Here is a 15117-nt window from a genome sequence, read left to right on the forward strand (position 1 = left end):
ACTGCGTTTCCCGGCTCTACGCCCAGTGCCCAGCAGTGGGCTCGGCTTGGAGTGAATGAATGAATAAATGTTAAGTTCACGGTGCATCTAATCGGGCGTGAAAGTAGTTTCGGAAAGACACTCGTCCTCACCACCAGAGTCCAGGAGTTCTTGCAACTTCCTGCTGACTGCGGCCCTTGGCTGGAGCTGCTGAGCCCAGGCCCCGCCGGCCCCTGCCCATGCCCCCGTGGCCCTGACTACCTGACTGCCGAGGGAGACAGACCTGTCCCCGCCACAGCTCCTTGGATGCGTGCGAGGATAGAATCCACTCCAAGGTCTAGCCATGCCAGTAAGCGGGAGGTGGCTGGAGCGTCCTGTGGTCACTAATGAAGTCCCAAATCGTGCTCCTCTCACCCCTGGGCCGCCTGCCTGCACCCCTCCCTGCTAGGCTAGGGCGGTTTCAAGGTTGGGGCGCGGCCTGCCAGGAGTTCAGACACCAACCAGGGACGACTCTGTGGGTGTCGTTTTCTGGACCAGAAAGGCCCACGCCAGGAGGACTGCCCTGGGGTAGAAGGGAGAGGGGGAAAGGGGGAGTTCTCACAACACTTTGGGTCAACACTTTGGGTCGCGCGCAGGGCATTCATTTGGGAGAGGGAGAAAATGCAGAAGCTTAAACAATTATTCTAGCTTCCGTTTATTGAGTACTATGTGCCAGACTCAAGGGTGAGCACTTCACACCTGAGTGAGGAGTGCCAATCGTTTCCCCCAGTTACACTGTGATCAGCCCATTTCACAGTTGAGAGAACAGAGGACAGAGAGCTAAGTCAATTCACGTTTGCTTAGAATTCACGTTGAATTCACGCAGCCGGCAGAGCAGACTATTTTGCTGCCGCGGCGCATCATTCTATTTTAGAGTCGCAATTTTACAAGTGAGGAAACTGAGGCTTGGCTACCAATGATGGCGTTGGCTTGAGATGGCAGTCGCGCGGACTGCCCGGACGGGTCTCCTTCCCTTAGGCCTAGTTTGCGGGGGACCCAGCGCAACGCGAGCCTGGCCCGGTGGTCACCTCGAGCTTCTAGACTCCGAAAACGGGACGCCCTTGGCTACCTCGGGCCTCGGCACACATCGACTCGTTTGGTTCTCTTTGGTCCCCCTTCAGTTGCCGCCTCTGGGACTCCATCTCTCCACCTGCTCAGTGGGCACAATAACCAACGTTTAGCCGAGCCTCCCTGCGCGGCGCGTTCCTCGCTGCAGGTCGAGCCCTACGGAGCAGGGCCCAGCGGAGAGGAGAAGGTCAGAGGCCCAGGCACACCGCAGCCCCTGGAGCATCCCGGGCGCGGAGAGGGCGGGAGGGGACGGGACGGGCGGCGGTGTGGGAGGGGGACGCGCGCCGGAGCCCCCCGCGGCCTCCCGGCGGCAGCTCCAGGCCCGCCCCTCGCCGCGCGCCCCGCCCCGCCCCGCCCCGCTCTCGCCTCTAAAGTGCCCGGCGCGCGCCTCCCGCCGCCGCACTTTCACTCTCCGCCGCCGCGTTCGCTCCGAGTCCCGCCTGCGTCCGCCCGCCGTCCGCCGGTGCCATGGATGCCAAGGTCGTCGCCGTGCTGGCCCTCGTGCTGGCTGCGCTCTGCCTCAGCGACGGTGAGTGCGCTCTGCTCCTCTGCCCACGCCCGCCCCGCCCCGCCCCGCGCTAACCTAGCTCGCGCCGCCTGGCACCGGGGAGGTCGAGGCAGGCCCCCTTCGCGGGGCGCGCCGCTCGAAGCCCCGAGCGGAGCAGCCACCACCCGCCCTGAAGCTTCGCACTCCGCATCTGGGCTCGGGGTCCCGAACGGTGGGCGGCCGCCAGACCCGAGCGGCTGCCCGGGGTCGGACCGGACAGGATAACTGGCTGGGAGCGCGCCGGGGGGTTGGGGAGTGGCGCGGGGTCGGGAGCCTTCGGCGCCGGGCTCTGTCCCCCCTCATCCCACCCCTCACCCCCACCCGGCCAGTGTCGTCCAGCGCGCGACTCGGTGTCTCCAAGCAGAGGGACTCCGAGGCCCCGCTGCGCCGGGTGCTGGAGAGGCGTGTGCGAGAGAGCGCGTCGCGAAGCGGGTCTCGCATCGCGACGCGCTCGTGGTGGCGGTGCGGTCGGGTGCTGCTGCGCGGCGTCCCCTTTAGGCGAGGCTGGCCCTCTCTCTGCACCCACCCTAGCTCGGTTTCGCGGGCGAGCCAAACAGAGCAGCTGTCGGGTTTGCGCCACCCGCGCGGTCGCGCTTCTGCACAGCTCCGCGGTCCGCAACGACGCGGCTAACCCGGGCGCGCGTCCAGCCGCTGCTTCCTTGGCCTCTTCCCGGGGTCACCGAAGAGAGGCCCAGGGGCCGCCGGGGTCGCTCGTGCCCCTCCCCTGTCCCCCAAACACACCTGCAGACAGGCGCCTTTGTCACCGGCCAAGCCATCGCTCTTCCCTCAGAATGAGCGCTGCAACAAAGTTCAATCGCCAAGGCCTTAGGCCACTGGGAAAGGTGGTGTCCTGTTTCACTGGGAGAGGGAGAGAGCTTTTTTTTTTTTTTTTTTTTTTCTTCTGAAGCTTAAGAGAAACCTCGCTGTCCTGTCACAGGACACCACTGCTGCAAAACAAAATAAACTGTTGGCTTGAAACACGCGAAGCAAGCCGTGTTAGTCAGGCCACGCTGTCCTTTCTTGGCTGCGAAGTTGCCAACAAAGCCTGCACAGGCTTGAAGGACACTTGGTGTGTTCCGTGGGGCAGCTGCGGGGCCTGAGCGCCTGCAGCCCTAGGCTGGGCTCCAGCCTCTGACCCTTTGCATCGTCCCAGGCAGTGGCCTGGGAGCTGGTGTGGGTAAGGTGGGCAGGACTGCAGCCTCCAGGCAAGAGGGCCAGGGCTAACAGGAGTTCCTAGCTGACTGCCTGGAAAGTGTTCTTTAAACGTGTGGCAAGTTGCTGGACAGAGCTGCAGAGGGACTGGATGGAAGGCAATTTAGATTTTACCTCCTAAGCCGAAAGAAAAAGTATGTGAGGCTGAGTCTCCTTGCCGAAGCCCTGGGTCGTGGGGGACACTCTGGCTTGAGCATTAACAATTTGAGTGTCTGGTGAGAGTGGAGGTGTCATTCTGTGCCTCTCAGGGAAATGGTGCTTCCCCAAGCTGTCCCACTCCCCTGGGGAGCTGCAGGAAGGACAGGAATGCAGGGACCCAGGGGTAGCTGGTCTGGAAGGAGCACAGAGGGAGCAGGGGCCCCCACTGACAGACTCATCTTGGCCCTGGGAAGGGTTGGTTGTTTGTCCCTCTGAGTTGCCCTCTTAGCAGCCAAGTGGCCAGATCAGGGTCTCGGGCTCTAGGTCTGTCTGGTTCTCCTTGCATGTATAGGCTTGAATGTACCTCTTGACCTCCTGGAGCCTGTGGACCTATACCGACTTCAGAACTGCGCTTGGAGATAGATACCCTTGTTCAGGGTCAGGCTCACTCTCCTGCCCTCCCTCCACCTGACTTCAGCCATGCAGCTGGGCCCCTAGATGCCCTGGACTTCCAGGGGTTATATGCATCCAGGCCAGGCTCCATTCTGAGGCCCGGTTGGAGAGGCTGGCCAGGGCTCCTGTCTCTGCATTGGAGGGGAAGATTCTCTTGGAACTGCTCCTGAACAGAGCCAAGTTCACCGGGTCCCAAGCCGTAACATCTAGGCCAATCAGGTGTCAGGCCTATACGCAGAGTCACATCCAAACCAGTTGGAAAAGTTAGTAATGTTGACAAAAAGCTGGAGGAGAGGACCCCAGGTGAGTTCTCTAGTAAGAGCCCTGGGCGTTCTGTCCCTTTAAAAAACCTATTGAAATTCCCCACTTGATAGACAGGCAACTGGGTCCTGGGAGCAGGAATAAGAATTGCCTTTGAAGGAAATGGATAATCCCAGGGGGTAAAAGGGGGGAAAGGAGAGAAGAGAAAGCCTGTGTTTTGAGCTCTGATTCAGCTCTGATTTCTGGCCTGATCTCCACTACTTGGTTAGTGGAGCCAGAAAAGCTTCCCAGACATGGGAGAGCAGCAGCCCCCACCAGCAGCCCCCCACCGGCTAAAGCACTCACACTGTGTCCCTTTCAGCCTGCTGCGCTGGGGTTGGGACCCTTCCTGTGTCACCGCCCAGCCCCAGTTCCCCAGTCCCTAGCCAGCTCAGGAGGACACATGAGCATTCCAGGGAGACTGGAGACAGGACACTCCGAGGGGGAGACTTTGGCTTCTCCTTTACCCAGACCACCTAGCCCCCAGCTCCGGGATGGCTTTCCCAGGCGATCTGGTTACAGGGCAGCACGCGCAGTATGGTAACATGTGCTACACCCGGCATCTACCACAGGGATTGGGTGTAGTTGCTGAAAGCCAGGCCCCAGCAGTGACTTTCTGGAGTCAGTTCGGGTATACATTTGAAGGCTGCTCCGGGGACCCTTCCAGGGCCCTGAGTCACTGAGCACCCTGAAGTCAGGCTCTCTCCTTACTGGAGTTTAAGGATTCGACTTTGATCCTAGGGGGCCGGGTGGTCTGCTTTTCCCCTGCCTGGGCTAAATGGGCTGCTATTTGCAGGCCATGCCATCTCTCAACTGAACACAGCTTCTGGAAAAATTAAGTCCCTTACAAGGTGTCCTGCAGCTTCCCCAGGTCTCTTGCCCCAAAATGCAGAACTTCAGAACCACCGGGAGGCCTCTAGGAGCTCTGTACACAGGGAAACTTTTTTTTTTTTTTTTTTAATCTCTGGACTGAATATTCTCAGACATACATTTAATCCCTGATGAAAGGATCCACAAATTCAAATAATTTGGGGTATTAAGTAGGGCTTGGATAAAATCTGCAGAAAAGAAAAAAAAAACCCACAAAGATCCCAGCCCCCCAGGGCTTGCAATTCTAGACTTAGAGGGTGAGTGGTGGGTTCTGCAGGAGCCCTTTGCTTATTTAAACTAATGAGTGTCAATTATGGCATTTTGCAAATTGGTGAATTGGCAAACAAAGAGGTAATACAACCCAGGAGGCTGGAGCATCCCTGCACAATGAAAGCCACTTTTGACTCCAGTCCTGATAATCTCCCTGCCTTCAGGGGAGTGCCTAGGAGAAGGTGGACCCTTGGCCGGCCCTCTGGGGACTCCCAGGTAGGAAGCCTGCCAGGATTCTTTTGTGGTTGCCTGGGTTTAAGGTGAATGTGAGGAGAGAAGATTGCAGGTGGGGGAGGGCAGCATTCCCAGGGGAACCGCTGCTTCTGGAGCCTTCTGCCTCCCCCTCCTCCTTCTCTGAGGGAGAGGAGGGGGAGGGGGAGGGGGGTGGGGAGAGGCTTTTCTAGTTGGCCCTGGAAGAGTTTATTTTGCAAAGAATAACTGGGAACCCCAGTACCTTGGACTGAAACAGTTGTCTCCTGGGATTAATACATTTTAAGACACCGAGCAGGGGGCTTCTTTTAATTCCCCTGCCCCCTAGGATCCAGCTCTCTGAAGGTCCATTTGCCCTCTGGCCCTATGGAGGCTCGGGCCTTCGCCCACCCAGAGCTCACTGTGCTGCCCAAGAGGTCTTAGCAAGGATGCACCCATGACCCGTCCCATAGCTCTGGATCCTGACATCATTCCACCACCTTAACCCTTGGCCGCAGACACATCCACACATATATCCCCAAGGTCTGGCAGGATCATAACAAACTGCGTTGCTTCCATCACCTCTTCTAGGGAAACCGGTCAGCCTGAGCTACAGATGTCCTTGCCGATTCTTCGAGAGCCACGTTGCCAGAGCCAACGTCAAGCATCTCAAAATCCTCAACACTCCCAACTGTGCCCTTCAGATCGTGTAAGTCTCAACATCATCTTCCAGGAGTGTTGCCTCTAATGGGCATAGTAGCACCTAGCTCAAAACTTGTAAACGCTGGAGAGCCGACACATGCTGAGCCACCAGCCTTGAACTTGGCATAATTAGAGGCAGCTGTGATCACCACCAGGCCTGTGAGTAAGCTACCAGGCAGGAGTTTCAAAAGCCACTCTTACCCTTGGCACCCCGCTGTGCCCCTAGCCATTCTTGTTTCTTTTTTCCCAAGTTTCCTCCTTTAGCACAGGAAATGGCAGTGCAGTTGGGTGCCTCCAGACTAGAGAAACACGGGCTTCACCAGAGTTTCCTCTGAAGTCCAGTAAATTAGCCAGCCCTTTGCTAGGAACAGTTGTCTGTCCTGCCAGTCTCCAGGCTTTGGTGATCTAAATCCATCCTTTATCACACAGCAAAATCTCACGAGACCCAAATTCAGGCGAAGCCTCTAACCATTGGGTGAAACTCAACATTTTCAGCTCACTTAACGGCGTTTTCTCCCACACAACCCACGAGTTTTTGCTTTGCTGGCGTTGAGGGCAGCTGTTGATATTTGACTTCATTCATGTGCGGAACGAGGCAGACTGAAGTTACACCTATACAACACACAAAAATCGCTCGCCTGGGCTGCAGGAGGCGGGGCGAGGTTCGGGAAGAGAGCCGCCCGCGCCATTCATTGCTTGGCCCTCGGGTGCTCAGACGCACCCATGCTTGCACACAGCACCTTGTGGTCATGTGGCTAGACGCCGAGGTGCTGAGGCTCAGGGTCTCTCGTGGGGAGCTCACCTCCCAGAAAGCCCCAGTGCTGAGAACGGGGCGGGGGCACAGCAGTTGGAATGAAGGCTGCAACTGCCAGAAGGCTTTTCCACCCTGATATCAACTGTTTTTAAGTTTGGTTTTGTCTTTTTTTGCTAGCCTTTGCTGCCTCGGACGTGTTTGTCATTTACAGGATGTTTTAGACCCACTAGAAGATGGATGTTTTTTTCACTTACTTTCTTAAAATCAATACTGCCTCCCCTTTGAGAAGTGTTGTATCAGACATTGAATTTAGCGCCATAGACCTGCTTTGCGGTTCAGATTACACAGGTCCACCTGCTAGGAACGCACCTTGAAGTTGAAGAAGCCAGACATGATTCACTGGTCTGGGCAAACACAGGATTAATTCATAAGCAGCGGCAGCCAAATTCAAACTCCTTGCTCTGAACCGCCCTCTTCCTCCGCGTATGTCAGTCACTTGACAGGCTGCGTGACGCCCAGCGGTGTCCCCAAGCCACTGTGCTGGCCTTAGTTGTCCACACAGAGCCGTGTGTGGCTGGGCAGGGAGTCCTCAGGCTGCTTGAGATTGCCTGGTACCCAGGGCTTTAGGGAGGGGGACCTGGAGAGGGAAGTGTGAATGGGGCAGAGACTTGGAAGGAAGATGCCCTTTGAATTTGTAAAAACACAAATGTGACCATGGAACATTGAGGGAACTTGTAAACCCTCTCTGGAAACCATTTTCTGGCAAACTACCTGCAGCGTCCCTCCCTCACTGCCCTGTCACCTCTCTTCCCCAGACTACCGCAGTACCTCTTTGCAGGCCTCCTACCTCCAGGCTTGCTCTTAAGTCTGTCCACCACGTACTTTCAAGATGATCCATCCAAATAAGAATCTGCCTTTATCGCTTTCCAACGTAAGCCCCCACGATCTTGCAGAGAAAGTCCCACTCTTTTGCCCTTTACACCTGGCCGCCCGCCTCTTCCTCCACATCCTCTAAGCAGGTGCCCCTTTGGTGCCTTTGCTCTCGCTTTTCTCTCCCCCTTGATTCCACTTGCCCAGCTCCCTCTCCTCCTTCAAAGGCCAACTCAGATGTTCCCTGTGGTGCATTCTCCCTGGACTCCCCTGGAAAGCCTCTCCTCGCCTTCCCCTAGCTCTGCGGCAGGACTGGCCACAATGCTAGGAACATGTGTCCCTGGCACACCCTGAGTTCCTCCCGAACCCGAGCCCGCCGAGTGGGACACGGGGCACCGGAGAGGGCCCTGACACGGGCGTCAGAGGAGCGGGTGCCCAGATCCCAGCGGCGCCTTCTCCGTTCAGCCACACACTGTCGCCTCTTCTGTCTTGGCAGGGCGAGGCTGAAGAACAACAATAGACAAGTGTGCATTGACCCGAAATTGAAGTGGATTCAGGAATACCTGGAGAAAGCTTTAAACAAGTAAGCACAACAGCCAAAAAGGACTTCCCGGTAGACCCACTTGAGGAAAGCTAAGACCCGTGTGGCAGATGGAAGGGCAAGGTTGGGGGAGGAAGGCCTGCATGGGGGGGACCAGGCGTGCCTTGGGGGTAGCGCACTGACCTGGGAACAGGCTTGAGGTCGGCCCGGCACGTAGACACCCGCATTTATAGCCTATGGTACGATACCGCAGCTTATGTCCACCCGAGCCCCATACCCTTGCGCACTGGCTGTTCTATAACTGGGGTTTTTCTAAGAAATTCTATGGTACCAGCAGCATTTCCCGCTGTCGGTTCTCTCGTAATCCTCATAATCACATCATTCCCATTATCTTTTTTTTTAATCAATGATGACTTCACGATCTGTATTTGGTTTGTTGTGGAGCTTTTCTTCCTTTGCCCCTGGGGCATCTGGGCACAGTCAGGTGACAGGCCAAGCATGGAGCTCAGAAAAGCGTCCTTCCTCCAGACTCAGAGGAAGACCGTGGGCGGCTCCCGCAGTGGGTGCCCGTCCTAGAATGACAGCCCAAGGTGACCCTCTGATGCTGACCGGTGCTAGGCCACGGCCACCACCTCCACCCTCTCCTTCCAGCTCAGTGATCGGATCTGTAGGCTCCATGTAGAGGCTACTGTCGCTGGGGACTGTGCTCAGAAACCCTGTCCCGGTCATTCCCAGGCCTCTCCCTGCCTCCAACAGCATGCTTTTATCTTGCTCTGCTTCCCATTTCTGTACATGCTCAGTGGGAGGAGAGGGATTGCTGGGGCCCCCGCCCTGCAGCCCTCTCCTCTCTTCACCCTCCCCTCCTGCTCAGGCCCTCTGTGAGAATCTTCTTTGGCCTCTGCCTCCAGAACGGGGCTGGCCCTCTCCGGGGGTGGGTGGGAGATCCTGTCTCCGCCTTCCCTGAAAGGCAGGTCTTTGCAGAGTCCGATGCAATTTTCAATCTGAACTTGTTTCGAGGAATTTGGTTCTGTGATTGCCTCCGAAGCCTATATATGCCACGGAGGCTCGGTACACCCTGAGGTGTCTGAAATCCGAAGTGGAAAAACAAATGAATAAATGAGCCTCTTGCCACTAACCCCTCCTCCTGAAACCACAGCATGGTTTCAGGCTCCAATCAGAAATGTTGGCAAGGTGGCATTTCCATGGTAAATGTGATCCACAGATGGGCCTAGTGGTATTTGTAACTTTCTGCAAGGCATTTTTTATATATTTTTTGTGCACATTTTTTTATGTTTCTTTAGAAAACAATTGTATTTCAGAATATATTTATAGTCGAACAATTCATATATTTGAAAGTGGAGCCATATGAACGTCAGTAGGTTACCTTTCTCTATTATCTTAAACTACTGGCAATTTGTAAAGAAATATATATGACCTATAAATGTGATTGCAGCTTTTTAATGTTTAGCCACAGTGTATTTTTTCACTTGTACTAAAATTGTATCCAATGTGACATTATATGCACTAGCAATAAAAATGCTAATTGTTTCATGGCATCAGCCTCCTACTGGATGTGGGAATTTCTTTACCTGAAATAAAATCCATTAGTGGTTAGACACGGGGCTCTGATACCTTTCTGGAGTTTATGAAGATAAGGTGGCCTGCTGGTCAGGTGCCTTGAATCCCTCTTGCTGAGTCCACATGTGAGCACGGGCCTGGCTCAGGAGCAAATGAGAGCTGCAACTTAAGTTTTTGAGCCTTTTGGTTTTTTTCTTTCTTTCTTTCTTTCTTTTTTTTTTTTTTTTTTAAACCCAATGGAAACAACAGTGCTAGTTTTCTGAAGAATAATATTTGACTCACTAATTCCTCTTCCCCTTCCTCCTCTTCCTCGGTTCTCCTAACACCCCCACGTAATCTCCAGAGACTCAACTCTCATAATATCCAGCTTTCACATTCTCCCATGTAAAAATCCCATAATTCCAGGCCATGGTTAATAGAAAGCCTGCCCAGGAGCAGGTGGCCTTACCCCATAAATCATTAAATACCATTCAGCTTGAATCATTTTAATGTGACAGTCATGAGCCAGTTGTTCTAATCAAATTCTGCTAACCAGCTCTCTCCCTTGCTCTCCAGAACAATCCCAGTCATTCCCTGGGGGGGGAGTCCCCCAAGCATCCAGAAAGGAGAAAGTGGCATCACTTCTCCTTCTTTCTCCTCTCCTGGATGGCCATCTGAATGTTGGGTCTCTAACCTCCAAAGCATGATTCAGTTTGAAGCGCAGGGTTTTTTTTAGCTCGAGCAGAGAGTTCAGCTCTGCACTGAGAAGGAAGGAAGGCTGAGTAGAGGGGATTGAGGTGAGTTAGAAGGCCAAGTCCAGCCTGGCCCTGGACTTCACACCCTTCACAGCCTATCAGATGTGAGTGCCTTTCCAGGTTGGAAACCTCAGGCCATAGCTGGAACCAGGGCCAGGTTGGCAGGTTGGCCATGGCGATAGCCAGGTCACAGATGTTCTGGAAGGCTGGCCAATATTTCTCTTGGAGTCAGGGGGAAAATGTCTGCTTTATTTTAAGGAAGTACTGGTGGGCCGTGCTTTGCCCGGGGTCCTCCAGGCCTAAGACAGAAGACAGGGTTGAGACTGATCCCCAGGCCAGCGTGAAATAGTGTGCAGACTGAGACAGACCCCAGTCCCTTTCAACGTCATTAATGGTTCTAACTGATTTTATCTAAGGGGGCGCAGAGAAGAAAAAATGGGGAAAAGAGAAAAGATAGGAAAAAAGAAGCGACAGAAGAAGAGAAAGGCTGCCCAGAAAAGGAAAAACTAGTTCTCTGCCACTTCGAGATGGACCGCAGTGCGCGCTGCTCTTGTCTCTCCGGCGCTTTGTAAATTTGCTCTAACCCTCCTCCAGGGCACACGCCTTGCCTTCCGTGCAGGTGCTCAGACCTTCCTCGGGGGAGCGGCGCTCCTCTGGCCACACTGGCTCCCGTGTTTAGGCGCTTTTTAAGGCCCTTCCTGGTCTGCTAAGTTATGAAGAAAGTAGTTGTGCCGAGACTGGGGTTGTGGTCTGGGATGAGGACACTATGCTCAGGACTGTCTCGAGCGGCCCGGGGTCTCCGGCCTTGCCCTGGGCCGCTGAACCCCCACCCGGCCCTCCACTCCCTCTCCCAGAAGGGCCGGTTCACCGGCACACCGGCTCACACACTCACAGCGTGACTTCCTGCTGAGGCCAGAGTGCAGGCCTGGCCCGCACAGGGCCATCTGCTAGCACAGCAGCGGCGCCTCGGCCGGCGAGGGCCTTCTGCCCTCCCCCTGACCACGGCGGGTGCTGCCCGGCACAGCCTTCGTGGGGCCCAGCTAGCTATGGCCGTGCCTTTTACAGGTGGTAACTGACTCTTTCCCAAGGGGCCGTCCACCCCTCTGCCACCTGGGGTGGGACTTCTCCAGCACCCCTGTCCTAGGCCTGGGGCTGTGAGAGCGGCTTTACCTCCGAGCAGAGCTGGTTTCCGGACACCGAGGGGGTAGCAGCTCCACATTCCCGGGGAGCAGCTGTGGAAAACACTTCTCAGGGAGCCTCTTGTCCGGGCAGTTCACTTTATAGATTCTTTAAACGGGTCCCCGATGTGGAGGAACTGTGTGAAGGGCCTGTCCCCACCCACCTGCTGGGACAGTCTCTGTGACCTTGTGCGATTAGGTTCCGGGACGCAGCTGCCTCAGTCCTCACTCATGGGAAATATGTGCTTAAAGTGAACATGGTGCTCTAGAAAGCTCTAGAACCTTCCTCCTACCACCCACAGATTTATGTCTAAGATTTTTTGCCAAGTCTCTCTAATCTGGACTGGAAGGAGGGGGATCACATGGGAGAGCAAAACCCAGATTTCAGTAGTACTTCGAAAAAGGACACCTCGAATGTCTGGGCTGTGCTCCCCATCCTCCTGTCCCACATAAACACTCCCCCTGCACCCCAGGCCCCTGGTCATGATTCAGTCTGTGGATCCAGAAAGATGAAGTGGTTGGAGCACTGGACAGATGGAATCGGGAGAAGAAAACCCAAGGCGCCCGCCTGTTAGACTCACCTGGAACACTGTGTCCCCTCACGCTTTAGCGTCCTCCTCTGGGATGGCAGCACAGAACCTTGTGGCCATTCCTTTTCCCCATCAGGGAAGTGTCCTGCTAGGGCGCTGCAGCCCAAGTCCTTTTATTCCCCATCCCTCTCCCTTTTATGTGGCTGACACTCCAGCCTGCACCCCTCTTGCCAGCCCTGGGGATGGCAGGCCTGCTCCGGGGTGTACGGGATGCCCTCCCGCTCCCCACCTGCCCTGCCTCCTAAGGCATCAGGATGTTTGCTGGTCTGCCCAGGGCAGCGCAGGCCTGGGCTGGGGCACCTGCGTTGGGGTAGTCCTACCTTTCCTAATCCACTCAGGAGCCGGTCAGGCCCGCGCCCCATGCTCTCTGTTCCTCGTACAGCGGGAACAGCACGTCTCTGTGCCTCGAGAGGGGCAGTGGGTCCCTTCTGAAGACCACAGGGGGCTGTTTGCCATCTAGCAATGGTGGGTCAAGCTATTGCTGCCCTGAGGCGACAGACTGTTCTCTGCAGTCCTCAGCGAGACAGCGCCTTCCACTCCTGCTGGGGGAGCTGGGACCGTGGGGAGGGGACTAAGACGGTTGGCCCCACATTCCGAAAAGCAAACACGCTCCGTTTCTGTCCTCCTGTGACCTCACTGGCCCTGGGCCCTCGCTGTATCTGACAAGCTGATGTAGCACCAGCCCCACTGAAGACAGGCGGGGCGGGGGGGGTGGGGTGTGGTGCTGTGGAAGAGTAGAGCCGGACTCCGTTCTGTTTTGGGTTGAAGCAAGTGAACGGTGCCAGCACTGTCCCGGGGCCAGTCGGGGTGGAGTGAGGGTGAGGGGGTAGATGGAGGTGGTCGGTGGTACCCCGGACGGACAGGCAGCCTGCTCCGGGCCTGGTGCAGGACCGGGCCACACTGAGGTAAGGGGTTGCCAGCCCTCCATCCGCGCTGGGGCTAAGGCAGTGCGCCCTGCCTTGTCGCGTGACCACTGTGCCTCGCCGTCCGTCTGCGTGCCCTTGTTCGTCCGCCGTACCCCGTGCTGGCTGCGCCCGACTTTCCTCTCCGCTTCCCATCTTCCATCCATCCCTCTGCTTCAGCCCTGGCTGCCTCTCTCGCCACCCTCCCCCTTCCCAGGGCCTCGGAAAGGAGGCACACGGCCGCGATTTGGAAGTCAGGAGTGGGGGCCCTGCTGCAGCAGGGCTCGGCGTCTTAAGGCTTGCGGCCTGGCCTCCGCCTTAACGGTGTCTCCCTCTGTTCTTGTTAACAGGAGGTTCAAGATGTGAGAGGCGCAGGTTGGGTCAGACGCCTGAGGAAACCTTACAGTAGGAGCCCAGGTCTGAAACCAGTGTTAGGAAGAGCCCGCGGCGGCTCCGCTGCACCCAGGCAGGGCCCGGTACATTTCCGAGGGCTTTGTTTTGCACAGTTTGCCTTTACTATCACCATTTGATTATGTAACAAAATATATGGTGTTTATTCTTCATTTAGTTTGATTATCCAGTGTCGCTGGTGACAGATAGGAACTTAGACTGAGGCCATTATTTTACTTGCTTTGTTATAATATCTTTCCCGTGGAGCCCCTCACCCAGCTGGAGGTTCCTGAGTTTTGTATCTCTCTGAGCTGTGCAGGCTGAGACCCCAGATCATCCTGTTGTGGGACGGAGAGCCCCTGGGACGTATCAGAACCAGGGCAGACCCTAGTGAAGGCTGCTCCGTGCATGGGGGGAGGGGGGCTGCAGGGTCAAGTTTAGAGAGTCAGACGGGAGCTTCACCCTTCCTCGGAGTGAGAGCTGGGGCCTTCCCCCTTGGTGAGCATCGCAGGGCTTCCCCAAGTTGAGGCAGGCAGGGAGAGACGCACCCCTCATCCTGAGCTCTTCCCTACATCCCATCATGCTGTTGTCATTCTCTCTCTCATCCATCATCATGTATCTCCAAGACTGTCTCCATCGCCCTGGAAAAAGACTGTCTCAAGACCAAAGCTTTCATTTAAACTGGGCACCAAGAAGCAAATCAAAATGTCTCTCGTGTCACCCGGTGCTGCAAACACTGTGCACATCTGTGTCTCGTTTGGAATATTGTCCGTTGTCCAATCCTGTGTTCTTGTTCAAAGCCAACGTCCTCGGGGCACGCACTGTCCACCCCTTGGATGCAAAGGCTCAGGGTAAGGAGAGGTCTTTTGACCAGGTTTCTGATTAGGGGTGTGATCCTCTGGGGTGGACAACCTGGGTGTTTCCACTGATCACAAACCCAAGATGGATGCACAGAGCCCAAGGGAATTCGGTGCGCAGCAGAGGTGACCCATGAGGAGGCCAGGCCTTTATGCTCCTACAGTTGGTATCTGAGAGCCACAGGGAGTTTTTGCTCCATTGCATCAAGCGCGTGATTGTTTTGGCGAGAACGTGAAAAGAATCCTCAACCCTTTTTTTTGGTTTTTGAAAAGCTGATCCGTGAAATAATGAGTCCTGGACGTGAAGATCCCTTCCCACCTAAAATCTAACCTCCCCTTTCTCCCCACTTGGCAAGCCCATCATCCACCACCTTGTACAGTGGCGTCTGGACTTCTCCACTGCTGTTACCTTGTGCTTCCAGAACGTCCATCTTGGCTTTCACTCTTAGAAAAGGGGATATTTGGGAAAGTAGGCTAAAACCCTGACGTGTAGGGTGTTTTCCTTTACCGAGACCAGTTTGTAGAGTTGCGTTAAACAGTTTAAGTGCAGCAGGTAGGCACTTGAGGGGCTTTTTGCTTGTTGTGTCGTTTCACATTTCATCTTACTAATACTTTGCTTTTGGTTCAGTGTCCCAGCAAACATTTTAAATTAAGAAAATGGAAAAAAAAGCAGGGCAAAACAAGGAAATGTATCAGTTGAGAGGACACTGTAAACAACATGCAGAAAGTATATCCTAACAAAATAATCTGGAGTTGTAGGTGTTTTTAGATTTAATAATCTTTGTGTTATCGGTAACATGTTAATATTTGCGTAAATATTCCTTTATATCGGATCTTCGTGGTAGAAAGCCAACCCCTCCGCCAAACGAAAATTGGTATCTCCAAATCCGCAATGTTATATTGAATACAATAGAGCACAGGGACCTTTATTAGTGAGAAGGAGTACCGAACTGGTT

At 55.0% G+C, this 15117-nt stretch overlaps 1 protein-coding gene across 2 annotated transcripts; it reads left to right on the forward strand.

Moving 5' to 3' along the window:
- Positions 1-1459: 1459 nt before the first annotated feature.
- CXCL12 (C-X-C motif chemokine ligand 12) lies at positions 1460-13294 on the forward strand. Of its 2 annotated transcripts, none has more exons than XM_006937984.5 (4): positions 1460-1615; positions 5657-5774; positions 7888-7974; positions 10661-13258. In XM_006937984.5, exons 1-4 carry the CDS (start codon positions 1555-1557, stop codon positions 10752-10754), a joined length of 360 nt encoding a protein of 119 aa, XP_006938046.1. In that variant the 5' UTR covers positions 1460-1554; the 3' UTR covers positions 10755-13258. The 2 variants fall into 2 exon arrangements, with proteins under 2 accessions (XP_006938046.1, NP_001009847.1); NM_001009847.1 differs by lacking the exon at positions 10661-13258 and adding an exon at positions 13265-13294 and having other exon boundaries at positions 1515-1615.
- The last annotated feature ends 1823 nt before the right edge of the window (positions 13295-15117 follow it).

This window comes from Felis catus, chromosome D2 (assembly GCF_018350175.1).
Source record: "Felis catus isolate Fca126 chromosome D2, F.catus_Fca126_mat1.0, whole genome shotgun sequence".
In the NCBI taxonomy this organism is placed as follows: Eukaryota; Metazoa; Chordata; class Mammalia; order Carnivora; family Felidae; genus Felis; species Felis catus.